Source organism: Dermacentor silvarum, chromosome 7 (assembly GCF_013339745.2).
Source record: "Dermacentor silvarum isolate Dsil-2018 chromosome 7, BIME_Dsil_1.4, whole genome shotgun sequence".
NCBI classification, from domain to species: Eukaryota; Metazoa; Arthropoda; class Arachnida; order Ixodida; family Ixodidae; genus Dermacentor; species Dermacentor silvarum.
Window position 1 is genome coordinate 152413849 of NC_051160.1, and position 26989 is coordinate 152440837.

General features: G+C 48.1%; 1 protein-coding gene across 4 annotated transcripts in view; it reads left to right on the forward strand.

The window, feature by feature from the left end:
* Positions 1 to 25627, forward strand: part of LOC119458592 (uncharacterized) — a 124491-nt gene extending 98864 nt beyond the window's left edge. For 3 of the 4 annotated variants that reach the window (XM_049671288.1, XM_049671286.1, XM_037720433.2), the window contains exons 9-11: positions 4082 to 4204; positions 10417 to 10460; positions 25425 to 25627. In XM_049671288.1, coding sequence (XP_049527245.1) covers positions 4082 to 4204; positions 10417 to 10460; positions 25425 to 25458 — 201 coding nt within the window. In that variant the 3' untranslated portion in view covers positions 25459 to 25627. The remainder of the gene's footprint in view (positions 1 to 4081; positions 4205 to 10416; positions 10461 to 25424) is intronic. The other variant, XM_049671287.1, reaches the window with a different exon arrangement.
* Positions 25628 to 26989: the final 1362 nt, after the last annotated feature.

The window sequence follows — 26989 nt, forward strand, 5'->3', positions numbered from 1 at the left end:
ACATAGAAGAAACCCTGCAAGCAGGCAGTGCAAATAGTTGGACTACGTCAGACCTAGAGGAATGGAATGCTCGCCAGAGAAATCAGAATTACTTCTACTTTGAGAGCAGCGCGGCACTCGGTGTGCTCGCAGCCCCCAACCAAAGATCATAATCTTAGTGGGAGCGAATCCGATCCCAGAAGTCCCTACGGTTAGGATCCTCGGACTTTATATTCAAAACAAAGGGCAGAATGCTGAAACGCTAAGCAGGTTGGAGAAGCCGACACTACAAACAATAAGACTCATAAACAGGATTACTAACAGGCACGCGGGCATCAACGAGGCGGACACTATCCGACTTGTTCAGGCTTTCGTGCTGAGCAGAATTACGTACTCTCTGCCATATCTACGCTTAACGCAGGCTGACAAGTCTTGGGTAGAGATACTTCTACAAAGGGTGTATAAGGTGGCCCTCGGCGTACCGATCCACACCTCTACGGAGAGGCTTCTCGCGCTAGGACTCAACATACGTTAGAGGAGATGGTGGAGGCCCACCTCACAGCGCAATATGAGAGGTTGTCGCGAACTACAGCCGGGCGCCATACTCTTTCAGAAGCCGGCATTTGTTACACCCCTACCATAAGCCCCAAAATCAATATATACCCTCTTCAGAGAACACATATCAAAATTCTCCCATTGCTCGTAATATGATCTCCACCCATCACACCGAAAGACGGGTGGAACGGGCCAAGGCCCAGCACACCCGATATGAAACTAATCAGAAAGCAGCGTACGTTGACATGGCCGAGATCCAAGGACGCCATGCTTTTTCGGTCGCGGTGATAAACTATGTAGGGCAAGCAATATCGGGAGCTTCTATCAAAACCACTAACCCGTAGGAGGCGGAAAAGGCGGCCATCGCCTTGGCCATAGCCAACACTCTCAACGCTTTCATTATCTGCGACTCTAAATCCGCTATTCGCAATTATATTAAAGGACGCATTTCCCCACTATCTAATAAAATCCTTGCCCAAAACACTAAATATCGCACTGTCCAAATTCATTGCGCCCCAGCCCACTCCTCACTACCCGGCAATGAGGCCGCCCACCAACAGACTCGAGCGTTCGCCTCCCGAGCCCACGGCGCAACCCAGGTCGCAACGGATAGTGAGGAGACAGAGGAATTTGGGTGGTCGACGCGAGATCGTATGGTGACGTATAGTGAAATTACGCAATATTACAGACTAGGCAGACTTATATACCCTGAGCTCACGAATCAGTAACCAAGCGGAAGGAGCTCATCTGGAGATAGCTCCAGGCGGGCTCCTTCCCAACACCAATTCTGTATTCATACATCGATGCAGCAACCTCTACGCCGCAGTGCAAGCTGCGCAGAGCTCCCCGGGCCGACCTGTTCAATATACTGTGAGGCTGTCATAATATACGTACCCGCGGTAGTCCACAGGGCTTGCAAATTACCACGACGCAGCAGTGGGAGGCCACACTGCTCACCTCCGACCCGGATGAGCAGGCCTGGGTTATGGGGCGGGCAGAGGCTGCTGCCAGGAAGCAGGGGCTCTAGGCCGACTTACCGTCGTCGCCTCGCTCATCTGAAGCAACCACGAGCCTCTGGTTTCAAATAAATGTTTTGTACTCCTCCGGCGCATTCACGCATTTCAACAGGATGACTGCCTTCCCGTGAAGGATTTTAAGGCGCGTTAATAAATGGCTCGTTGCGCGATATCCTTGAAAAAAAAACGCGGCATCTAGTCGAGTAGTTTCAAAAAATCACGTGACCTCCGAGCGAACGCCGGATGAAGAGGAAAGCTAGCGGCGCGCGCAGAAACCACGTGACCTTCTCCGAGCGAGGGGTGGATGGAGATAGGAACTAGCCGCACGCGCACACACGCACACATACACAAAATCACAGCATATCCACGAGGTGAATGATGATGATGGAGCGAAGCTCCGGGGGGATCATCGGTAAACAGTGAATACTCCGAATAATTCGCCCAGTATAGAGCCCACCGACATCTCTACACCTCTTGTACACCTCGTTAGCACGGACTGGTGGTAGCTGACGTAGGTCACCGCACATGACGATATCGAGACCTCCAAAGGGTTCGTTGAGCCATTGTGTTATCTGCTTTAACCGCCCATCGATGGCGTTGAGGTTGTCGGGCGACGGCATGCTAACCTCGTCAACAATGACACATTTGACGTTACGGAAAGCAACTCGAAATGTGTTGAGCTCGCTGTCACCCAACCCCGCGTCCCTCTTGTTGCGGCAAAGTTTGCGCCGCAGCCGCGCGGCTTCTGCCTCTCGTTCTCGCACTGCGGGGTCTTCGCGCCGCCGCCGCGCTGCCTGTCATGAAGCCGCGGCCTCGCGGTCTCTTACCGCGGGATTCTGCCTGCAAGCGCGCGCCGCCGCCGCCTTCCGTGTTCTGCGCTCCTCCGCCTTGTCTTCCATCCGGCGACTCCGAGCGAAAGAGAAAGCGCGCCAAGAGCGAGCACCTTTTATTATAACACCCCCAAGCGGTAACCCGTCGCACTGCATTGTAGCGCACCGCCGCCGCCTTCCGTGCTCTCCGCTCCGCAGCCTTGTCTTCCATCCGGCGACTCCGAGCGAAACAGAAAGCGCGCCAAGAGCGAGCACCTTTTATTATAACACCCCTAGCGGTAACCCGTCGCACTACATTGTAGGTTTTTTCATCAACTATACGAGAAACTAGCGTCATCTAGTGACATTATATACACTTATATATAGAAAGATCGACACTTACGCCATCTAGTGAACACTTCATAAAACTACAGGTGGCTACATACTACATCGGAGGAAGGACAGACCCACGCCCTAAGGAGCTTCGCCCCTAAAACAGGTGTTGCGTCGCTGAGATCACGCGGCGGCGGTTGTGGAGACAGTCGACTGCGAAGCGAGAGAGACGGCGATGGAGGACGCTCGCCCGGGGCCCAGCGGATTGCGCGGTAGGCTGCGTAAGTACGCTACGGCCGAGAATGCTCACCAAGCGAGAAACGAGGTGCGACGTGCGAAGCGGTGGGAACAAGGCATTCGACCGCGAGTGCTGTTTCGCACTGCTGAGAGGATGCAAAGTAAGGAAGTCTGATCTCTCAGATCGCATAACTTAATGCATTACCAAGTGTGCAGCAGGCTTTCGTCTTCGCTTGTTACGGAAGTGTGAAATGCTGCCGAACTTTTTTTAACATCATGTGATTGACCTTTGTTGTCTTGTGTGGTCTCTTTGCTTCTTTTCTGTGGGCTTAATTTTATTGTACGCTTCTTTTATGTTGAAATTAAGTATATGCACGACTCAAGAGAACATTGTGTGTCATTTATGTTACTTGTATGAAGTGTTACAAATCACACACTCAAACATTTCTTGAATACGTATATTTGAAGACCATATATATATATATATATATATATATATTCTCATTTTCGTGGTACTATGTACGCTCAGCATGCCCACCTGTATTGGCTCGATCAAGACCAGGGGCCCTATAACGTAAAGCTATTTCAATATGTTTTTGTTCCAATATCCTGACCGCAAATTCACGTAATCGCCGGCGCAAGCATCGGGCGGTGACCCACAGCGTTGGTTGATCACGCAAATGAAACGCTATCCTCATTTATATAAGGTAATTATTGTTTGCTTTCAAAGGTAATAGCGTTGCCTATCTAGACAAGTATTTCTTATCTCATTGATCGGCCAGAGACAAGGAGCACGCAGATGTGACGAGGGTATTGGTGAGGCCGGGTTAGCACAGTAAAAGCAGATAACCGGATGAGAAGGGCAGTGGCGGCGTTGGCGATTGGCCCACTTATCCTTGCTTAACTTTTGGTGTCTGGTAGAAAATCGCGGTGGCGTGCAACGAAACGGTAAAAAGGCCGCTAGAAAGGATCCTGAGCTAAGAAAAGGGGGCAGCGTGTTGTCGTGTACGTGCGGAAAGGGTTCGACAACGTTATAAGACCACGCAAAAATGTTTATTGCACGCAAATAGATCAATCCGACCCTTTTAGGACACCTTTAGCGTAGAAGGTTTTTGTGAACACTAGTCAGATTATTTGCCTCTTTTGAAACAGCCAGGGAGGGAGTACGAAAGCCGATGCATTGCGAAGTGCTGCTCCAATGCTTTCGTCAAAGACGGGCCTGCAGGAGAAGAATACCCATTACCTGATGGAGCCCGCTGTGAAAGGAGGAACCACGTGAGTGGCCATCACATTGTCATTACAAAGTTTATTCACAGCAGCAGTGCAATGCATAGGTCGGCACTCTTGCTTGAGAGTCGACTCAATAAGAATCGGAGCTAATATAGGTCTTGTAGTTTATACCAGTAAGCTAAGCGCCAGGTAAGGCTTTCTGTTAAGCGGTTCGATGATTGCTTTTCATCTGTATTCACAGCACCTCCATCTCCTAACAACTCCATCAAATTTAGGTTGCACTGTAGACGGGAACGTGTTGGCACGAACAATAACGTGAAGTCGAAGAGAGACGTCGTTGGCGCGAGTCTGACCCCGCTACACGAGCGCGCGAAGCCGCAGCTGAGCGTCGAAAACGAGCGTACGAAGGCGAACGGCGAAAGCAGCAACGCGGCGATGGGAGACGGCGCATTACCAAGTGTGCAGCAGATTTTCGCCTTCACGTGTTACAGGAGTGTAACGTGCTGTCGAACGTTTCTTTATAATTTTCAACATTTCAATTTCAACCACAGCTAATTTGTCCCGATGCTTTCCTTGGCTTCATTATCTTAGGGCTTAACAATGTTACGGTGTGACGCCTGCTATTAATAACGTTATAGGGTCTGAGTCGCCGACGGAGAAACTGTCGCTATTGTTGGCATGTGCTCTGCCCGACTCACCATTGCTGAGCGACTCACCATCGTTTTTTTAGCCGTCATCGAGCATTAGCCTCACGAAATCATTTTTTGGTCTGGCTTTTTCTCGCCAGTCATTCTGCCCTCATTGACTGTTCGGCCGGCCCACTTCGCCTTTACTTGCCTCTTCTTGCCGACCCTGTGGACCCGCCTCCAAGCCGTTTAAGCGGCATGGATTCTATTCAACTACCGCCTAAATCTGTGACTCAAGTCGACTTGCTTTCCACACCAGCTGTACCTGACGGCTATTACATGGTCGCACCAATTCCGGCCGTTAGGCTTACCCATGGCCTTACTGTTCCGTACACTGCGGCGGCTTTTCGGTATCAATACGATCATGAACACCAAAAGCGAACCCCTTCATTATCCCTTTCTCTTGGTATATATATATATATATATATATATATATATATATATATTATGTAGACGCTTTACTTACTTCTCCCATCCCAATTATAGCTCTACCACGTGACCGGCTTCCTGTACACTTCACACACGAACGTAGTCGTTTTACAGCGAAGCTCTCTGTGGCTAGGATTCCGGGAGTTTTTTGTTTTTTTTTTTGCGTCCGCGAACCGAAAACTATCATCATCAATAGGTCGTGCCCCCGTAGGCTCTCATACCTCCGTAAGCATGCAGAAAATGTAATGGCTCATAGCCCCCTAAGGCAGAGGCTACAAGCACTCAGCAAAGTGAAGCGAACAGCGCATACATTCTTCGGAATCACGCATACAACATACAGAACAGCATACGTTTCAGTAAAGAACAAGCTCAACACAAGCGTACGAACCACGTAATTGATGATAAGGCGCTCGTGATGGCAATGCAAAGCACGTAGCGCTCCCCGCATACGTTTCCCGGTAAAGATTACTGGTGCGCAAGTTGCCGCGGTGACGCCAGCTCTTGACGTGGGGTGTGACGTCCCTAGCCTTTCGTATATAAAATGACCAGTCTAGCAACTGATTTCAATGTTGTTGCAGCACCAATATGGGCGGCGGCATATTGTCAAAATCAACTAGACATCCACTTTTGCAGGACCGGCGGGATGGCCAGTTTTGTTTTTCACGTACACTTTACACTCCTAATGCTAACGCATTAAAATCGGTGAATTAATTGCTAAGAAAGAAAAAAAAACGATTTTGGGTTTCCATGTACTTAATGAAAACCGCCGAGCTTAATGTTCCTGGGCCCCTTCCTATCTCGATACAGGAGAACACAGCAATGGTCTTTCTCGGCAACCGCCGATAGCAATTTGATGTGGTTCACTGCATTTGAAAAAAAAAAATAACGCTACTATCTAGTGACTATTGCAAGGGAAATGTAGGTTTAGGTCGGCGATTTCTGAATAAAGATTGTTGAAAATTGCAAATTTGCAGAAAATTAAACTCTCAAGTTTACAACTAACCATTCAACAAGGACATCATAATTCTGTAAACAGCGTCTAATAGTATATGAAATGTAGAAAGAAAGTAATGTATCATTCATGGCTCTCAAAAGACATCAGTAACATGTGAGTGCAGGACTTTTCAAAACTCTTGAAAACACTAACTAATTCACGTACGATATAAATTATTATACCTTATTTATCCCGTTCAGATGCTGTATTGGCTGCAGTTTACAGAACAGTTACATCTGTATTTGATGCAGAAGTGCAAATTAGTGAACTTCGGGGTTCCATTTTTAACAGCGGAGCTGTTCAAGCTTTTCCTTTCGCCGCGTAGCGTTCGCAAAAACTCGCCCAGCGATGACGTCACTGCGCACAGCTGCGCTTCGCTTTACCTTGCAATAGCCAATCAAGAGCCAATCAATAGCTAATTGATAATCAATCAATAATCAATATATTCCGGAAAATGCTGGGGATGACTTGGTAGTACTTAGCCTAACCCATATACGTGGCCAATACTTTGCGATATCCAATCGATAAACAGTCAATAGGTTTTTGATAACCCAGCAATAATCAATAAATTCCGGAAAAGCACCTGTAATGCCAGCACCAGCAACGTGCCGATCGGCTCCGCTGTTTCCTTAGCCTTGCCCTACTACTGCAAGCTACGCTAACTTTTTTGAAACATAGCAATTATTTTAATTTGATGTAAAACATGCCAAACCTAAATCTAAATTCTGCTTTCAAAATGTCACTAGAATAGAACTCTCTTTTTACATTTTATTGACTTTCTCTAATAATAATAATAATAATAATAATAATAATAATAATAATTTACCTTTCTCTTTTAACCAAATTACATTCAAGTCGTTCCATAGGGTGCCTCATCAGAATATGTATACGTTTTATATGTATTTGAATAGGCAGCATCGGAGTGACCCCGAGCTTAAGCTTCCTCTTAAGTTAGATGGCGTGCGAAGATTACACTGATTAATACGCTACCCGACACCTTGCTTTTCAATTGCTTTGTGGCAAGGAACGCCGTTCGCTGCCTTTGCTGTTCCATAGTGTGAATACAATGTTGAACAGAGTAACCAGTTGGGCTTGTTGGTTGAACATCGTAGAACGCTACAGCGCGGAAACGACGAAAACGAACACAAGAGAAGCACACAAACTACATAGACACAGCGCTGACTTTCAAAAATAATGTTTCTTTTGCCGGTGCACGGCTAGTTTTATAGTGAACACTTAACAAGGAACACACAGACAAAAAAGAAAAAAAAAACACGGAGATCACACATGCGCACAGAACATTCTCATAACGCTATCGCACCCTGGCTAGGAAGCTTAGCTTTTTTTCACACAAGGCTTTCGATGGACAACTGACACACTTATTTCCCGCACGTGTAATTGTGGCAGCCTCCGTAATTTCTTTAGTGAGGCTCGATTTCCTCCTAGATACAATCTTACATTTTTTCGAAGACAGGTTTGACACTCACAGTTGCGAGAGTGCACACCTAGATGTCCTTGAATTGTGTTGCAAACATTATTGTGGTGTTCCTTTAGCCGGTTGGTAATGCATCGGCCGGTTTGCCCATGTAGACTTTACCACATGAGATAGGTATCGCACATACGACACATTGGGCACATTGTGTGAGGCGCTGTCTGTGCATGCTTTTACACTGCGCCTCCAGTTTTTGAGGCAACACGTGTGCTGGATGTTGGAACCTAGGGCGTCGAGCCATTACTCCCACTTAGGTCTGCACACTCAAAACTCGTCAAGAGAAGTCTCTTGCCTTACAATTGCCTTGAAAAAGTCCTGTGTCCACAAGGCGGATGAAAGCTTTCGGTCGCAGGTCTCCCGCCTCAGTACAGCTGGATATGCCTTATGTTTGCAGGTTAGTGTCGCGGAAGGCATGCTTAAGAGCGCAAAAAGAGCTGGTCGCGCACGGACGCATGTTACAGAAGGGCAAAGTCGTAATAATGCAAAGAAGGCAGTCATCCCATGTTTTCACAGAATTTCACGCAACCTCGAAAAGGTTGGCCGGAGTGCAAATGTTAATGTTGTTTTTTCCGCACCTACGAAATTAGAGTCACGGAGTAAGCAAACTTGCGCTGTCTTTCAAGAGAAGGCCCAGTGTAAAAGCATGCACCGACAGCGCCTCACACAGTATGCCCAGTGTGTCGTATATACGATACCTACAAGGTATATGTAAACTGGTAGCGTAGCTTCCATAGAAGACCACATGTCAAGAAAATAGCGGCTCGTTGCAACCGTCGCCATACGTATCGGGGGGGACAATTAACAGCAAGCAAAAAATAAAGAATAAAAAGTGACGTCACAACCGGAAATGACAGTGACGTCAAGATCTTAGGCTGCTTGGCGCGAGTGTTTGAATTTATTCAGCATTCGGCATTTAGACCGCAACGCCATTTTTCCTTTGAGATGAGGCGAGCTTACGACTCGCCTCAGCTGAAGCGTGTCATTAAGCTATAGCAGTGGTGTATGTCTTAATGTCATGATAATTAGGCTGTTATTGACGGCAATTGCTCCAGTAGGTTCCTTACGAAGGTGAGCGAATAGGATGGAAATAAATGACAGTTCGACAGAGGTTACAAGCAAACTTCGCTTTTATTCATCTAGAATAATGCAACCAATGTAATTGACCAAACAAAACATGTTTCAGTGGATGAAAAGTACAATGGCCAGCACACAGTCGTAATGTATAGTAACATGCGAAACCTTTTCAAAGAATCATTCGCAATTCCGTGCCACACCATGTGTTCCTATCCAACAGTTATCAGACAAGACAACATTGCTGCGCATCGTCATTTAGAAAACATTTGACTTACTAATTTGGCTTCCCGTCGGACACACAGAGCCTGTGTTACGAAGAGTGAACGAACATAGCGCGACCTTTCTTCGCGGAGCGTTCCGCATTTATAGTCACGAAGAGAGACAGCGCATCGGATGCCGCAGCGTTAACTTGCACGATAACAAGAAACCTGCACTCACATCTTTCGCCAATTTGAAGTGAAACACACGCCCCACTTTGAACAAACACGCAAGGAAATAAAAAAAAACTGGGATGAAACCGCCGCGTTCTAGTGAGAAACGCCATTCCGCACGACATACTAGCTGGTTTACGTAGTCTTGCCAAGTCTTGAGCCAGAATCACTGGTTGGTAGGAATCACCAAGAACGAACTAATCAACTGTGAAATAGGAACAAAATTAGCATTTGTTGTTTTAGTACAGCAAAAATACTTTAAACGTAATTTGGACTCGTATGACAGCACTCTGATAAAAATTTTCGAATTTTTTTTTTTGCATAGGTTTCCTAGTTTCAGTAATACTGAGCATTGTGTGTTTATGGGGGTGAACTTGGGTTTTCGGAGGGCAGGCGCCCTGTCAGGTTTTTTGCCTTTTCGGCGGTCCCCTAGGCAACTGTATGTGTGTGTATATATACATATATGTGCGTACATACTTTATTGGTTGCCTGAAATAAACTTCAAACTTCAGTGTTTATCTCCCCCCTCACCTAGTCGCGTTTCAATCGTGCACCACCTAACTGATATCTCTGGCGATAGGTTATGGCACGTTTTTCGTTCCAAGCTTCGCGACCTATTTAGATGGACCTTGATACCTGTCTCATGTGGTAAAGTCTACATCGGGCAAACCGGCCGATGCATTAAGGATCGGCTAAGGGAACACCACAACAATGTTTACAACACAATTCAAAATCATCTAGGCGTGCACTGTCACGACTGTGGGTGCAAACCTGTCTTCAAGAAATTTAAGATTGTATCTAGGAGTAAATCTATTCTACTAAAAAATTATCGAGGCTGCCGCAATTGCACGTGCGTGAAATAAGTGCGTGAGTTGTCCATCGATACCGTTGTGTGAAAAAAACCTGACCTTCCTAGCTAGGGTGCGATAGCCTTATGAGCAGGTTCTCTGCGCATGTGTGATCTTGCTTTTTTTGGGGGGGAAGTGTTTACTATAAAACTAGCTGTGCACCAGCAAAATAAACATTCTTTTTGAAAGTCAGCGCTGTGTCTGTGTACTTTGTGTGCCCCTCTTGTCTTCGTCTTCATCGGTTCAGCACTGTAGCCTTCTACGCTGAATACAATGTCTCACCAACCACATGTTGTTTTTCAGGTGTGTTACAATGGCAGATGCACCGACTGGGTCGAACATCCTGCGTAAGAAACATCTTTCTTTTTGTTGATGATGGTCGCTTTCGCAACTATTTCACGGCGGCAAAATCATAGGTTGTTGCAAAAGAACATGTTTTAGTAGATGAAAGAGCTAAAATAGACACCAGTATAGTGCTGTGTTGACGCAATTTCAACGCCTTTTCATCCAGAGAGAGCGTACTTTACAATTATATTGCGATGCTTTATTTATGCTCAAAGTGGATTCACCTAAGCATGAAAAAGGTGTAGCGGGCATGCAATGACCTCATCCATACCGGCATATGTGTACAGTCAGCACGGTGAAAATCTACGCGTTATATTGATTAGCTTTTTTCTAGCAGCACAGTGCAAGCTCTGAAGCAGTCAACAATAGGGCGTATGTGAGGTCACGTCAACACTCCCTATAACAAATCTGAAGCGGCCGCATGTAGGCAACGCAAAAAAAGTTTTGCGACACAATCTTTTTGGAATCTATATTCGACAAGTACCGCTATTTTTACCTTCTATTTTGGTTTTACCTTCTTCTATCCGCTATCCGCCTCATTGACGACTTTATTTGAACAGCTTACGTGGAATGTAATGATTTATTGTATATTTAAATAGCTTACTAGAAGTAAAAAAAATGAAGCTTTCTTGGGCCCCCTCCGCCAAGCATTCGTTTCTAACCAATACCGACGGCGCAGGTGCATACTGACTGGAAAATTCCGCACTCCCACAATCCATAAAAATTGGGCTACAATATACATACCGCGTGTCCCAGCTAACGCGGGCCAAGTCACAAAAATGGCTACGAGATACGACGATGGGGCCAACGGTGTTTTGTTAGCAGTCGCCATGAACACACTGGTGAATATTTCTGTTATCAGTGATAATCTAATTAGTCAGAAGTATTTGCCTAAATTTATAATTCTTGAATAACTGCATAAGCTCGAATGTCGAATTGTGCTTCGCATTTGAAAAAAAGCATATTCATCACTTTTCAGCTCGAAGTCTTCCCCAGTGTTGGTTCCCGAGTCTCGATGTTGTGGCGCAAAAGGTGAAAAATGGATGCAAATTCAAAGCAGAAGCATGACTTTCGCTGTCTTCAGCTTTTAGCAAGCAACCACTGCTTGCTGCCTTTTAACAGCGGAGCTGTTCAAACTCTTGGTTAGGCCGCGTAGTGCAACTAAAAAATGTGGGCCAATCCTTGAAGTTGTGCACAAAGGGACCAAGCGCAATAGCACATGCGCCTGTGTAAAACCTCCACCTAGCGAGGACGTTACCACGCGTCGCCTAGCAATGCTTCGTCCCAGCTGCGCAGACCGCGCCGAGCCTCGCCGCAGCTGCGTGAGCCGTGTCGTCACCGTGCGGGCCGCATTGCTTCGCTTTAGCTTTTCCGAGACATGACGTCACCGCCCCGTGCGGAGTGGTTGCCGCAGCTTCGCAGACACGAAGCTAAGCCGTGACGTCACTCCGCCAACCTACGGGATATATAGCTCCACGTCGCAACCGCGGCGACACTAAAGCTCCGCCGTCTCCGCACCGATCACATCGCGGCGAAGTTGGGGCGGCCGAAGAAGAGAGGCACTCCCGAAGAAGAGGAAGCGCGGAGCGAAACCCGTCGCGCCTCTACTTGAGAGCGAGTGAGACAACTTCGGTCCGATCTCTAGTATGGCGCCGCCTAAGCGGGGGCGAAACGTTGGTGATTCACCGAAAATCCGGAGTTACGGGCCCGCGAAACCGAGCAAGTGTTTGAGTGTCCAGAAGTGACCAGATAATTTAATGACCGAGTGTTCGTTGCTCCTTGGGCTGTCGATGATTCCGGGGTGATCTTGCGCAAAATGTGGCCGAGTCTCGAAGCATAACCTCGCAAAAATTAGGCCGCACCGAGATAAATCTAGGTGGGGCTGCCAGCTTCGCTGTCTGCCCAGTCTTCGCACCAGTAGTGTGAAGCTGCCCCTATCTTTTTTCCGGCTTGAGTCGTATCTTTTACTGCCGTATATAGACGGTTCGCAATGTTGTAGCAAGCAGCGTGACGAGGTTGCTTGCTCGTAGCAGTAGCCCAAAGCTACACCATGGCCCTGTCACTTTTACGCTGTCATCCATTGATTATAGTGTTGATACTTTGAAACCTCTTTTGAGATCCCTACAGTCGATCGTGTGGAACGAGCGGACCCGCCTTGATTACGCCAGGCGACTACCAGCAAAACATTGTCGGCCGCATCGTCGTATCAGGGAGTCCTTTTTTTAAACAGTTCAATTGGCTCACGTTAAGTGGGGCAGATGGTAAAATCTTATATAGGCGTATATTGCACATAATTGGGACAACACATCTTGCACCATCTCGGCATCCCTAACTCTCATGAATATCTAATCAGCCCCTATCGACTGTGGTGTTTCACTAAGGTTGTGCGGTATATGTGTTCTTAGTACGGTCACGTGAGTTATGACGCATGCGCAAGGTATCAAGCAATGTAAACACACGGACATCATGAGCATGGTTGCTCTCGGCAGTAGCAAGAGCAGCGGCGTTTTCCAACTGCTCGCCGGCATTAGACGACACGGTACCAACATCGAGATTTGGCGGAAGTACCAATGACATGTTCGCCAGCGGAATTGTCAACAAGGAAGCCGTTCAGTATTCTGATTATTACTCTGCCGTATACAGTACGATGTTATTCGCAATCACGCTAGGATCTGAAACAATATGCAAGTCGTAATATGTAAATAAGGGAATCAGCACATTGTGTATCCCATGAGTTGTGTTTCAGTGTACCGTTACCGAGAACAAAGAAAGCTTCGATTACCATGATATACACAGGGATTTGTTCTGCCTGAGTTTTGAAGACAAGATGTTCTTTGAAGACTTCATATCGATTACGGATTCGTAGGAACTAGATATCTGGCTGGCACTTCCTCCCCACTTTCGTCAAAGTAAGGAGATTTCAGGCCTTCTAGTGCATGCAGGACAACAAAAAGGGCGTCAAAAAGAAGCTTGCAACAAAAAGACACACCAAGTTAGCGCCGAGTTATGTACGTGCCGTAATAATGCTTAATTAGCACAATATAGCTATATTTAAACCCAAACGCATTTGTTCAACTGTGGGCGCCTGAAACCGTTACTGGAAGTGTGGGCTTACTCAAAAAATAAATAAATAAACAGACACATGGACCAATCCAGGAGTAGTGCAGTCGAAAAATGTGGGTGATCCCGAAGCTTGCGCAGTCTAAAAAACATAGCACATGCTACACTAATGCGCAGAAGAAGTCATTGTCCTTCTTTGGATGTGAACCGATGCTGACATGTCGTTTTTCTTTAAAAAAAGCTACGATTACACGCGCAGCTTATATTGTGAGGAAACATGAAATATTGGGGGTGACACGGACGCAATGTTTGAATTATTATGGTTTGGGGGCACATCATAGACCCCCTGGTGGTCAACATTAATCCGGAGTCCCGCACTACAGCGCGCGTCCTAATCACATCGTCGTTTTGACACGTAAAACCCCACAATTCAATTGAATTATTTTGATAAAGTAGGGGCTAATAAAAAATGCTATAGACTCGTTTTCGGCCTCTTTAAAGAATTCAAATGAAGTGCTTACACAATTTCTCCCCTCCCCAAGGAGGACAAAATACAGCAGCCAGTTTGATATATAGGGAATATCGGGGTCATGAGCATTGGTGACGTGTACCGAAAGTGCGAATACTTGAAATGAATACACGCATTGTGGAGATGTGTTCGTGTTGCTGTTGGTCTAATCTACAAGCACACCAACACGACCGCAAGAAGATAGCTTCCTGCCTTTTATGTTAATGCTACGTGTTCTTAGAGCGTGTTATACTATTTTGAGTTAACAGGTCTGCTTGTCGAATTTCACATATAATGGTAATGAGCAACACGAGAACGAGGTGAGAGCAGGAGCCAACGTTTCGAGAAGTGGACTTATCTTTTTCAAGGCGACATACTGCAAATATTCCTCCTGTTCTTCGTATGTCGCGTTCCTAATATTGGGGATACTTGGAGCTTCAACAGAAATTTTCATCAGCGCGTCGACATGGACCGGCGTCATGCGACATCTATGTGATGCAAGGTCCTGTTCATGGTGGAAAATCTTTCAGCGGCAGCAGTTACTACGGGAAGAAGCAGTATGTTCATTGCAGCTGATAAAAAAGCAGAGAACGGTGTTTTATTGCGACAGCAACTATATGGACACTACAAGTGCATTTCTGCCGTCGCTGTGATGTTCCGTATAAAGTCCAAACACGATACATGCTCGCCGCGTGCGTACGCTTTATGTGCGAATGAAAGCTCCCGAGGGTCGTGATACAATGTTTAAGTTGCCGGAATGCAGCGCACCCATGCATTGCTGCCTCTTTGTGTTGCTGTTGCGCCATGCCTAGCGGGCAAGTGATAAATGGCCACGGTAGTCGGCGTTCAGACGCAATAAACATGTGTGTTCATCAAGACTACGCGTGCTTGGCCTGCTTCTTCAGTGCCTGCGCTTAGCGGGCCAGCTACTAGGCGTGCTTGGCCTGTTTCTTCGCTGGCTGCACTTCGCGGGCCAGCCAGGTTCACATTCAATGAGCCATACGCAATTGTATCAACTGGCGACGAGGCTGAAATGTTTCAAGTGAGTGTACGTACCCGCACGGCGCGTCCACCCGTTTACCATGCCAAATTTCGGCAGTCTCGAACCATTCGAGGGGGGAGGAAAGGACTGGCCCTGCTATGTGGCCCGACTCGAAGCATTTTTCGCGGTGAACGATATCGCCGATGACAAGCAAACGTCTGTATTTACCAGTTGTTGCAGGCACAAGACGAATGTATTACTTCGCAACTTGGTAAAACCCGACAAGCCGAGTGACAAAACCCTCGAACAGATTCTTGTGGTTCTTGGGAACTACTATTGCCCGAAGCAATCTGCAGTCGTGCAGCGTTTCCGTTTCAACTCTCGAGTTCGCGCGGAAGGCGAATCTATCAGCGGGTTCATTGCAGCGCTGAAAAGCCTCTCGGAGCACTGCAACTTCGGTGCCGAACTAGAAAACATGATACGCGACCGTATGGTGTGGGGTGTGAACAACGCACATATTCAAACAAAATTTCTGGAAAAAGCGGACCTCACATTCCAGGATGCAGTGCAGACAGCCCTAGAAATGGAAGCAGCAAAAAAGGATGCCGGGGAGATTGCACAAGCGAACCCTAACGGCACCTTTTCGACCCACCAAGTCTCGTCACGCTCCGTGGACGTCATCTGCTATCGCTGCTGGGATGGACACCTTGCATCCGAATGCAAGCATGTGAAGACCGTCTGCAGTTACTGCCACAAACGGGGTCATCTGGCGAAAGTTTGCAAGACGAAACGAAAGGACAGCCAAGCCCGAAGCAGCAGTCCTCACAAGCAGCGTTCGTCCACTGCACGAAGTTCGCAGCGGTCAAGCAACTGCCTTCGCGTGCACACTGTAAAAGATGATGATGCCGCTACAGCTTCGCTTTCAGAAGTCTACGACATGCGGCAAATTAACTACGCCGAACCGCCTCCGCCGTTCACCGTCACCGTTGAGGTTTGCGGCAAGCCGCTCCGCATGGAAGTGGACACGGGGGCAAGCGTCTCCGCCATTGCAAAGTCGCGGCTTCTACAGTTTGTGCCTTCGCTTAATGGGCAGCATTCGCAAGTGTTTCTGCGAAGATATTCCAGGGAACTGAAAAAAGTTGAAGGCAAGGCTGATGTCCTTGTGAAGTTTCATGGCAAGGTGGCGAATCTACCCATTTTTATGACCGGGGACAGTTCACCTACTCTGCTAGGACGCAACTGGATGCGCGAGCTCGGCATCGGCCTCTCCAAGAAGTAAATATACATGCACTTTCTGACATCAAACACCTTGTCCAAGGTTTTGCAGAGGTGTTCGAAGAAGGTCTTGGTACGGCCAAAGGTGCTAAAGCGTCATTACATGCTCCTTCTAATGCCCCACACCAGTTCTTCAAGCCTCGCCCTCTGCCATATGCCTTTACAGATGGAGTCACACAAGAAATACAACGATTAAGGAGAGATTCCATCCTTGTTCCAGTGAAAACATAAAGGTGGGCTGCACCTTTTGTTCCTGTAGTAAAAAAGGGTGGGCGCATCAGAATCTGTGGAGATTTTAATGTCACCATCAACCCAGTAGCGACAGTGGACAAATATCCAATTCCAAGGATTGAGGACCTGTGGACTTTCCTTGCAGGGGGTCAGAAATTCACCAAATTGGATTCGCGTGACGCTTATCAGCAAGTAGTGCTTGATGAGGCCTCCAGAGAGTACGCCACAATTTCGACACACATGGGGTTGTTTCAGTACACCCGCTTGCCTTTTGGAGTGTCGTCAGCTCCTGCTATATTTCAACTTGAGATGGAGAACTTGCTGAGAGGGCTACCACATGTGGCCGTCTATTTCGACGACATTCTTGTCACAGGTGCAAATGATGCTGAGCATTTAAACAACCTTCATGCTGTAGGGGATTTGAATAGGGGATTTGAGTCAAGTGCACTCCATCAGGATGTGTGCGAGGGTGCCTGTGGCGTTTTTGCAAAACGGACAAATGTCCTCTTCGGTTTATGGGTAGAATTTATTCATCAGGGCAGGGTGGGTAAGTGAAGCCGCCTGAATGCGCCTGGTGATTGTTGTTGCCTGCTCAGGGTGAGGGGCGGCTCGGGAAAGGTGCGCCGATCCTCCCTATACTCGGAGGTAATCTCTCTGTACATGATCACCGGGTTGGTGGTGACGGCGTCCTGCCTTGCCCGGAGGGTCATCGCTCGCGCATGGTAATCAGCTATGACGTTTCCGGCTACATCTGTGTGGGCAGGCACCCATACGAGCTCTACGGCTCGCTCCGGTGCCCTTTTCTTCGTTAATATCGCGGCTGCCTATGAGGAGATCACCCCTTTCCGGTAGCCGCCGTAAGCTCTTTTGGAGTCGGTAACCACCACCCTGGCGCCCGGTTGGATGAGCGCCAAGGCTATGGCCACTTCCTCTGCTGGCGCTGACTCTCTGGTGTTGACTGTAGCGCTTTTTATCGACCGTTCCCCGTCGGTTACCACCGCCACTGCTTTGCTGCTGCCCTTGACGAGGGACACATCCACGTATAGGACTCCCTCCAACCGCTGCATTTTGGTATTAATCGCCTGGGCTCTGGCTTCTCTCCTGCCATCATTTTTCTCCGGCGTCATGTTTCGGGGTAAGGGCTTGGTGGTGATTGTCACCATCCATTCAGTTGGGATGTATCTTTTGATTGTTGCTCTCTCCTTGCGCCACCCTATCTTATCCAGCACCGCGCGGCCATGATTTGTCTGGCTCAGGCGGAGTCGCTGGTTAGACAGGTGGGCTTCTATGAGTTCGTCGACTGTGTTGTGTGCCCCCATGGCTTGAAGGCGCTGGGTCGACGAATAGATGGGTAGGCCGAAGGCTTGCTTGGTGGCCTTTCTGATGATGGTATCGAGTGTATTCTTTTGAGTCCTGTCTAGATTGAGATACGGGGCCGAATATGTTATCGTGGATGTTATGAATGCCTGCACTAGTCTGAGGGCGTCGTCTTCCTTCAGTCCTCTGTTTCTACTTGATTGAAACCCTTCTCAGCATGGCTAAGATCTCTGCGCTGGTCTTCATCGTGGCGATGGCGGCGTGTGCTTTGCCATTGTCCTGTATGAGGAGTCCAAGAATTCTACATGTGTCCGTCGGCTTGACTGTGGTGCTGAGAACATCCCATTGCTTTTGCCTCATGGAGCTTGTCAAAAGCAGAACGAAACTACAGTCAACTTGACAGGGAGGCCCTGGCACTCGTGTATGGTGTATATCGGTTCCACCAGTACTTGTGGGGCTTACCGTTTGAAGTATACACTGACCACAAGCCACTTCTCGGACTGCTGGGTGCCAACAAGCCTGTCCCTGTGCAAGCATGTGTAGAGTAGCAGGCCAGAGCCGCTACTCAAGCCGCTCAAACTAACGGTCAAGCCGATCTCTCTGCGTTTCTGCAAATAAACCTATCCGCGTACAAGTACGCACTTGTAGACAAGCCTGGGAGAGAGCTTGGCCATGCTGACGCTCTTAGCAGACTGCCACGACCTAACAACAGCACCGCACTGCCTGACCCTGCCGAGATATTCATGTTGACGGAGGCCTATCCACGACTTCTTTCACCTGGTGTGGTGGCACGGGCCACCAGGAACGATCCAGTTCTGGGTCTCGTTGTGCATTCTGTATTGAAAGGAGAGAGCCTCCTAGCTGGGCCAGAGTGGAACCCTTTCAACACAAGAAGCTCAGAAAATGAAGGCTGCTTACTATGGGGATCAAGAGTCGTGGTTCCAAAATCACTGCAGGCCCAAGTACTTGGAGTACTTCACGCCAGTCACCCTGGTATTGAAAAAAGCAAAATGATTACCAGGAGCCATGTCTGGTGGCCAGGCAAAGACAATCACATTGCCAACAGTGTGAAAAGCTGCGCTACGTGCCAGGCTTAACAGTGAGCTGCGCAGTCGGTCCAACAGATGCCATGGTCGTTTCCACACCGACCCTGGTCACGGATTCACATTGATTTTGGGGGACCATTTCTTGGACACACGTTCTTAGTCGTCGTGGATGCTTTCTCGAAGTAGATAGAAGTTTTCCCTGTGTCATCCACTTCTGCAGAAGCTACCATTTCTGCCCTGAGGATTGCATGCGCTCAGGACAGCCTCCCTGACGTAATAGTCTCTTTAAATGGCCCTGCATTTACCAGTGCACAGTACCAGTTCCTAACTCGAAACAGAATACGCCGCATGCTTGTAGCACCGTATCACCCCGCCTCGCACGGTGCAGCAGAACGAGTGGTACAGACCGTAAAGAACAAAGTTAAGAAGTCTGGCTCTGGCGATTTCAAAACACATATTTCCAGGTTCTTATTTCATTATCGCACAACCACACATGAAGTAACTGGTCGGCCACCATGTGAGATCCTAATGGGGAGAGTGTTCAAGACTCCGTTAGATGTCCTGCGGCCTATTTTACAAGCATCGGTGCTCTTAAAACAACTGAAACAGAAGTTGAATGCTGACAGAGGGTCATGGCAGGCACCATTACTCCAATCAGGAGATAAAGTATATGCGATAAACTTCCGCACAGGTGCACCATGGGTACCTACCAGTGTTTTGGATGTCAATCGACCGTCGGCCTATGTCCTTTGTCAAGACGGTTTGACATGGAACCGACCAAATGACCACTTGCGCCTTGCGCAGACAGCGACATTTCTTCCTGCTGGCGCAGAAGCTTTTACTAAACTGGAGCAGCCACCTATCCATTCTCCAACTGTACCGGATGTGCTTCATGAGAAAAAACCAGACATACATCTCCCAGCTGCACCCGACGACGTGCTACATGAGGAACAATCGCCTGGAAGTGTATCTGGAAGTAGCTGTGCTGTGGACAACCCTGCCATGGCTTGTACCTTGCACTCCAAAGTTGCGGCGTGGCACAAGAACTCGAAAACCTGAAATAAATTGACTTGACTTGACCTGTTATCAAGTACTCCCCGTAGCCTGTATCTTAAGAGGGGAGGAGTGATGCAATGTTTTAGTTGCCGGCCGGAATGCAGCGCCCCCAAGCAGCGCTGCCTCTTTGTGTTGCTGATGCACCATGCCTAGCGGGCAAGCGAAAAGTGGCCGCAGTAGTCGGCGTTCAGACGCAATAAACATGTGTGTTCATCAAGACTAGGCGTGCTTGGCCTGCTTCTTCAGTGGCTGCGCTTAGCGGGCCAACTACTAAGCGTGCTTGGCCTATTTCTTCGGTGGCTACACTTCGCGGGCCAACCAGGTTCACATTCAATGAGCCATATGCAATTGTATCAGGTCAGCCAACAATTGCGGCTCAATCGCGCTCGAGAGGGAGAAAGGCAGTGCGGAAGCTCGCCTTCTTCTGTGTCCGACCGCTGATCGTTTGTTGCGTAATTTGGCAGGGCTTTTGTCAGAGGGGCTACGGAAAGCAGATGCTGTCGTCATTGGTAGTATCGGGGTCATGCAATCCGTGACAGATGTACCAGGCAGCACCGGCAGCATAGGTTGTGAGCAAGGCGAAGCCACAGTGATGCAGTAGTGCGAAATCACTACCTGCCGCAGGTTCTCGTAGATGCCCGGTCCTGGTAAAAGTCGGATCTACGAAAGAATACCGTATGGCATCTCGCGAATTGCTGGGAGTTAGCGCAAGGGTTGCTCAATCACGTTGTTCGAGTAGAAGCAATTCTCGAGCTGAAGAAGTTAGCGCAAGGGTTGCTCAATCACGTTGTTCGAGTAGAAGCAATTCTCGAGCTGAAGAAGCCAGATGGTAGAGCTGATCCTGGAAACCTTCAGTAGGTCTTGCATCCGCGGAATGTGCGAGCACAGAACATCGGGAGGCTCGACTGCTGCTGCTTGCGGCGAAATCTCGAATGCCGACAGCATCAGGGTTGCGGTTGTCGCTGAAGGCATCGCGCAGGTTGGGCTTATGGCGTCGCCGTGCCTGCGGGAGTGAAATCTGCACCTAGTGGAGCCCGTTAGAGAGCCTGTGAATCGGTGATGAATGAGAAGGCCCCAAACGGTAAGCAGAGAGCGTGCGGTAAGGTCCGTGGAAAGAGAGTGGAGGGCCGTAGAAAGGCAGAAAGCGCTTGCGTTTGCCCTAGTGAATTCCTTGGAAAGAGTCGTCGCGCAGCTGCCTTTGAGATGAGGAGGAGACTCACGACCGAGTGGAGGTGTTATGCTGGGGCCGGCGCGTGCTGACGATCAGCAAGGGTAGGCCCAGGCGATGTGGGACGACAAGACGCGGAATGACGCGACGGTTGAAATAGCGAGAGCTGTTGTGAATGAGCGCTGGAGGTTGCGTAGTGAGCAAGGACGGCTGCCCTCAAGTCCTTGTAGAAGTCGGGGTAGGGTGGTGGCAGCCGGTGCCTGGAAGCTGGTTGATACAGAAGTGGCTATGCAGCTGGATGAACCAGAAGTCCGGCATATCGATGTAGAATTCCAGGACACGCTACAGCCGCGGGACGTCTGCCGGACCACGTGGGGCCACGTCACTCTCGCCTTGGTAGAGTCACTGCTTTGAGGCTGGTATGACTGGACTGCGCCGTCCGGTGTCACCAATTTGTGGGAGGCGGCGATAAGAGGTAGCCTTGGCCACAATTAATTTAGATCGGCCAGCGCCATGGTGCCGTGGGATCTCGGGAGTGGCAGCTACCGCGGCCGCTCAGGTAGAGAGCGCTAGCGTGTTCTTTTTCTCGCGCTACATGCACGTTATCCATGTTCTTCTTCACCGGCTCTGGAGGCGATAGTCGCACCGCTACAATGCTCTATAATGCTGTGGACGAAGAAGCTTTATAATAGTGGTGAATTGAGGAAAACAGACATAATTCAAATAACAGGTATATGTTACCTGCGAATTATGGTGGACCGAGCCTACATGATCTGGGCCGAAGAAACCATGTCGGGTATTGTAGATACGTGCAAGGTGACACGGTGCAACTGAATAGTTGGTGTAGTCCCAGTTCTTTTTAATTATTTTTTCTGGAATGTGGCAGCCATGGTTGACCTTAGTAGTTTCTTGGGATATTGTATGTGCCGGATTGTAGCAGACATGGTGCGCATATATACTTTTTCTTCTTAGTTATATCTTAATTGTGTTGTTTAAGGTATATGGCAGCTCCGTGTTTATTGTGCCTAGTTTTTTTTTTCTCGTGCAACATGATATCGCACTTAGTTTTGAAAACGTCTGAAGTTTGTTCTATGAAGACTTGTAGATTAACAACTTGCTCCACTTTGTTCTGCATAGAAAAAATTAAGCTTTGTGCAATCAAATGAAAACTCTAAGCGCTGTCCCTGATGTTCTTGCAATTTTCAAATGTGGTGACAGAAGGCTAGGGGTGTTTGAATATAGTTTTGAATTTATTATCCCGCCAAACGAGGCACACATTTTGGCCTTCTATACAGCGTTCGTTCGTGGCCGCCTGTCTGTGGCGTTTGTCTCCCCCTTCGTTGTAGTATTTGCTTTTGCGCACCTACATCAGCTTGACATGCACCAACAACGGCGAACTCCATTGTAACATGTGATTTAATATGCTGGATTATTATGTTATTTAATGTACTTGTGGTAATTTGCAGCTTTTCCGTCACCATTTGTTGAAAAAAATAGCATTCAGACTTATTTAAATAAAACAACGTGGTAAAAAGAGCGCTAGCCCCTTGCACCTCCCCCCACCCTCCTGTCACTCATACACAATATAACCAATTAGTTCGTATCCACACCCTCCTGCGTACTGGAAACATGCCCCCCCCCCAAAAAAAAATCGCTATTCCGGATAAACCCATGGTAGGACTGACCATGCCATCTCAAGACCAGGGTGTTGCTGGCAGTCACACTACAACCACAGCCGTACTGCACAGCCGTACCAGCACCTGAAATTGTGACGCAGCATGAATCAGCAAGGGCAACAAGGCACAGCAATAATCGCCGTTTCCCGCCACTCCCACCGTTGCACGCCGTTCGACGACACCGTCTACAGCGTTGTTCCTCTCAACGGCCTGCCCTCTCGGCACATCTCAACTTTGCTTGCCGAGTTGCACCGCACTGGGCGCGCAGACATTAACCGCAGTCGAACATCAATGACGTCAGACGCTGACATGAGTACTCAAATTGCTCAGTCTTGTTCCTTGAAAGATTTTGAAGAAGTGTCTTGCTCCTCTTAAAAATCTGGCTTCCCCTTTACTTTGGTCTCCGACTTGTCTACCTAAGGTTTAGTGTCTCCGGTTTCAAGTTACAACGTGTGCACTTGTGAGAGGAAAGAAAGATGAAGATCATCTCGAGACATTGTTTCATGGCTTTCAATTTGCGGTAGCATGCGCACTTGCATCTTCCTTGCATTGCGACTAGTGACGAAAAAAAATTAAATTATGGGGTTTTACGTGCCAAAACCAGTTCTGATTATGAGGCACGCCGTAGTGGGGGACTCCGGAAATTTGGACCACCTGGGGTTCTTTAACGTGCACCTAAATCTAAGTACACGGGTGTTTTCGCATTTCGGCCCCATCGAAATGCGGCCGCCGTGGCCGGGATTCGATCCCGCGACCTCGTGCTCAGCAGCCCAACACCATAGCCACTGAGCAACCACGGCGGGTCGACTAGTGACGAGTATGTGTCTGTAGCGGATTATTTTTTTTGTACATTATGCACACAGGGCCACCTGATTTTAAAGAGATCATTAAGATATAACTAATACGTCTAGTACTGCTAATGATATAAAGCTACTTCTGATTGTTGACCCTTTTCGTGGCGATCCGTGGCCGCTGCCATGTTTGATCACGTGGTGACGCGTCCATTGCTTACCTCAGCTGCCTCCGTTACCTCCGTGTTTACAATGGGTGTGCATGACGCCCGGAGCGTCTCAGGAAACCTCGTTTGCGGAAGATATCGTAGTCGCTGACTGAGTGGTCGACACTAAGCTTTGGCGACAGCTTCAGAGGACTCATTAAGCTCATTAAGCTTTGCCCAAACGGCGCGAGCAGCGGATACGGTGCTTGTTCTAAAAACAAGGCTAAAAATGTATTCCAAGCTATCCAAGTTTCCTGCTTATGAATTGAATCAGGATCAGTGTGTTTTGCTCTTCGCTCTTTATTTGGAAAATACTCTGAAGAAGTTGTTAGTCACGTTTCTGACTCAGTGACGTGCGTCTGTGCCGGTTACTACCTGATTATTTTCTGCCTAATCGCTCGCAGGTGTGCTCAGTTGCAATTGATTCAGTCTTGCTGCACACAAGGCTTGGAACGTAGCTGTTCTGTACTAATAGCGTGTAGCAAAGATGTAATATTGCTAGCAACTCGCTTACTCCTGTGGTCCATCACGAAACATTCAGCTTCGACCATTCATGTGCTGTCAATGTAGTCGTTGTCACGCATGCTTTGGTGCACTGATTCAAGTGTTCGTCCATTCACACATTCTTAATACGTTGGCGATAGAGTGTACGTAAGCTTGCCTGTGAGTTGGTGTCGATGTGTGTAGATAACGCGTGGAAAACTTACTATGCCAGGAGGCGGTGCTACTCCCTTTGTCATTGTTTAACGAGCGTTACTCACTCTTGCCGACGTTCCGGTGTTGAAGTCTTTTCTCTGGAGGTTAGCGATACAACGCTGGCGGATGAGTGAAATTTTTTTTGTCCACAAGGAAAGTCGTACATCTAGAAGGGCCGGCAACACAGGCTGTCCGTATGTAGCAACGGTCCGTGAACTTGTGCACACACACACACACTCATTTCATTTCTTAATATTTCAGTCAGTATTTTTGCAGTCAACTACTGCGCACGTGTTCATTCACCGCTCTACATTTTGCAGCGTGAATTGAGCACAGTGCGCGATCGAAAACCCAGTTGCATTTCTGACAGCTGATCGCACAGAAACAGAGCAGAAGCGGTAATGGTTTCCTATTCACGCGTTTTCGCTGAGGCAACGGATGGCGCGCCGCCGAAAGCGCCATCTCGTTTCTCGAGAACAAAATTTTCCGCGAAAAGGGTCAATACAATATTAGCTATTATACTTAAAAAAAAACGTTTGTTATCGGTGAAATCTATGAGACTTGGCGGGAGGCGGTTCCATTCCTGGGAAGAATGAGGAAATAATTACAGGGAGAAATAGTTCGTGTAATGTGAATCAACTCCGACCTTAGTTACGTGATCAACGCTGTTTGAAAAGCCCTGCGGCTGAGGTCGTAGTGAGGTGTGGTATGGCGTAAAATTTTGTGTAACTCTGTAAATATTATGCGATGATGCCGATCGGCTGAGTGCCGTGAAGCAGTAATGCTCACAGGTTTACATCCACCGATGGCAAGCCTTCTTTTAATTAAAGGTAAATGCTTCTTGCAGAAGGACTGTTTTTAATGTCAATGCTCGTGAAGCTCTTAGTTGTTCTAGTGGCCTTACTGTTTCTAGAGCTGGGCCTTACCACCCGTTTACTTGGTTTCTCTGCCCAGGAGACCACGACCAGGGGCTGATACGAGACGTTGAGCTGAAATACTTGAAGCATCTCGCAGTGGTTGCTCGAACCTGCGATATGCTGTTCTTGTCGGGGTCCGAATCATCAGCTTTGCAGCAAGCACTGAAGACCCAGCCCGGAACAAAACCGTGCCGATTGAAGCATTGTAGTTACACAAATATATAGTGCCCAACAACTGCAGTTGCTGTCTGAGAGCCCTTTGGCAATTTCTGTGAGACCTCGAATATCCTTGTTGTCCGAATAGATATTGATATCTTTAGTGGCAGCACAGCCCCACCGCTGCAGAGAAAAACGCACGTACATTTTGTAGTTATATTTGTGGATCGCGCGGGTGATCTACGTGTAAAGAAATTTATTTTTTCTTTCCGTGTTAAATACATTTTTTCCAATTTTCACAGAAAAATGCCTACGGAATCTACTCAGATGCTTGGTTAAAAGGCGTATCACTCGCAGTAATTTTGGCCCACCACCCACTTAATAAAACTTGTGTTAAGCGAGTAAATGCCACTAGTGCGCATTTTTTTATATGCTGAGACCTTGTTTACACAAGTAGCTCGCTGTCAAAGTTGCTGCTCTTTGAAGCCGCGAACGTACCTGTGGACGTGTGACTGCCGAAGTCCAGGCACAGATGTCGTCTGCGTATATTCAAATCTTGATGGTAGTTGGTAAGTATTCAGGAAGTCCAAGAAGAGCGAGGTTGAATAGCGTCGGGCTGAGAGCACCGCCTTGGGGAACGCTCTGCGTCGCGGGCCATACGAACAGCTCGTATTCGATATTATATACCTACTCCATACATCACATGAGAAAGGACACCACGTGGAATTTCAGTGACTTCCAAGTCACTACGGTGTCATAAGGAACGAAGACGCCGATAATGCCGCTCGGGCAGCTCTTGACGACACACAGGAAGAGGTCATACCACTCTCACGGTCCGACGCAGCCAGCAGACTTCGAGTGCTTGCAAAGGAGATCACGCTCTCTCTAAGGTGCACACCAAGCGGCCAGACCAACTGGAGCAATCGTCAATACCACCTGCCCTCTTTGATGCATCTCTGTATGCCAACTGGACTCCGCCGAAGAGAGGCCACTATGCTTTATCGCTTATGGCTAGGGGTGGCATTCACTAAATCATATTCATTTCCGATTGGAATGGCCGACAACGCCCTTTGCAATGCCTATCTTTGCGAGGAGACGCTAGAACACATTCTATGCGACTGTCCTGAATATAATGTTCAGAGACAAGTCCCTGGCGTCCGTTCTAGCGCATCTTGACAACAGACCAATGTCAGTTGAAGTGATTCTCACATGTCGACAGAACAGATCGCAGCTGAAGGCGATGAAGGGCGATGAAGGCGGGAGCCTTCGGTTTTTAAAAGAAACGGGCTTGGACAAGCGGCTCTGACAGTGATGTCACGTACCACGCAAGAGTGACGGACTGTGACTGACGATGTGTGTGCTGTGCTGTGTGCTCTCTCTCTCTCCTCCCCCTCATCCGCTCCCATGTGTAGGGTAGCAAATCGGTTGTGCTGAACTGGTTAACCT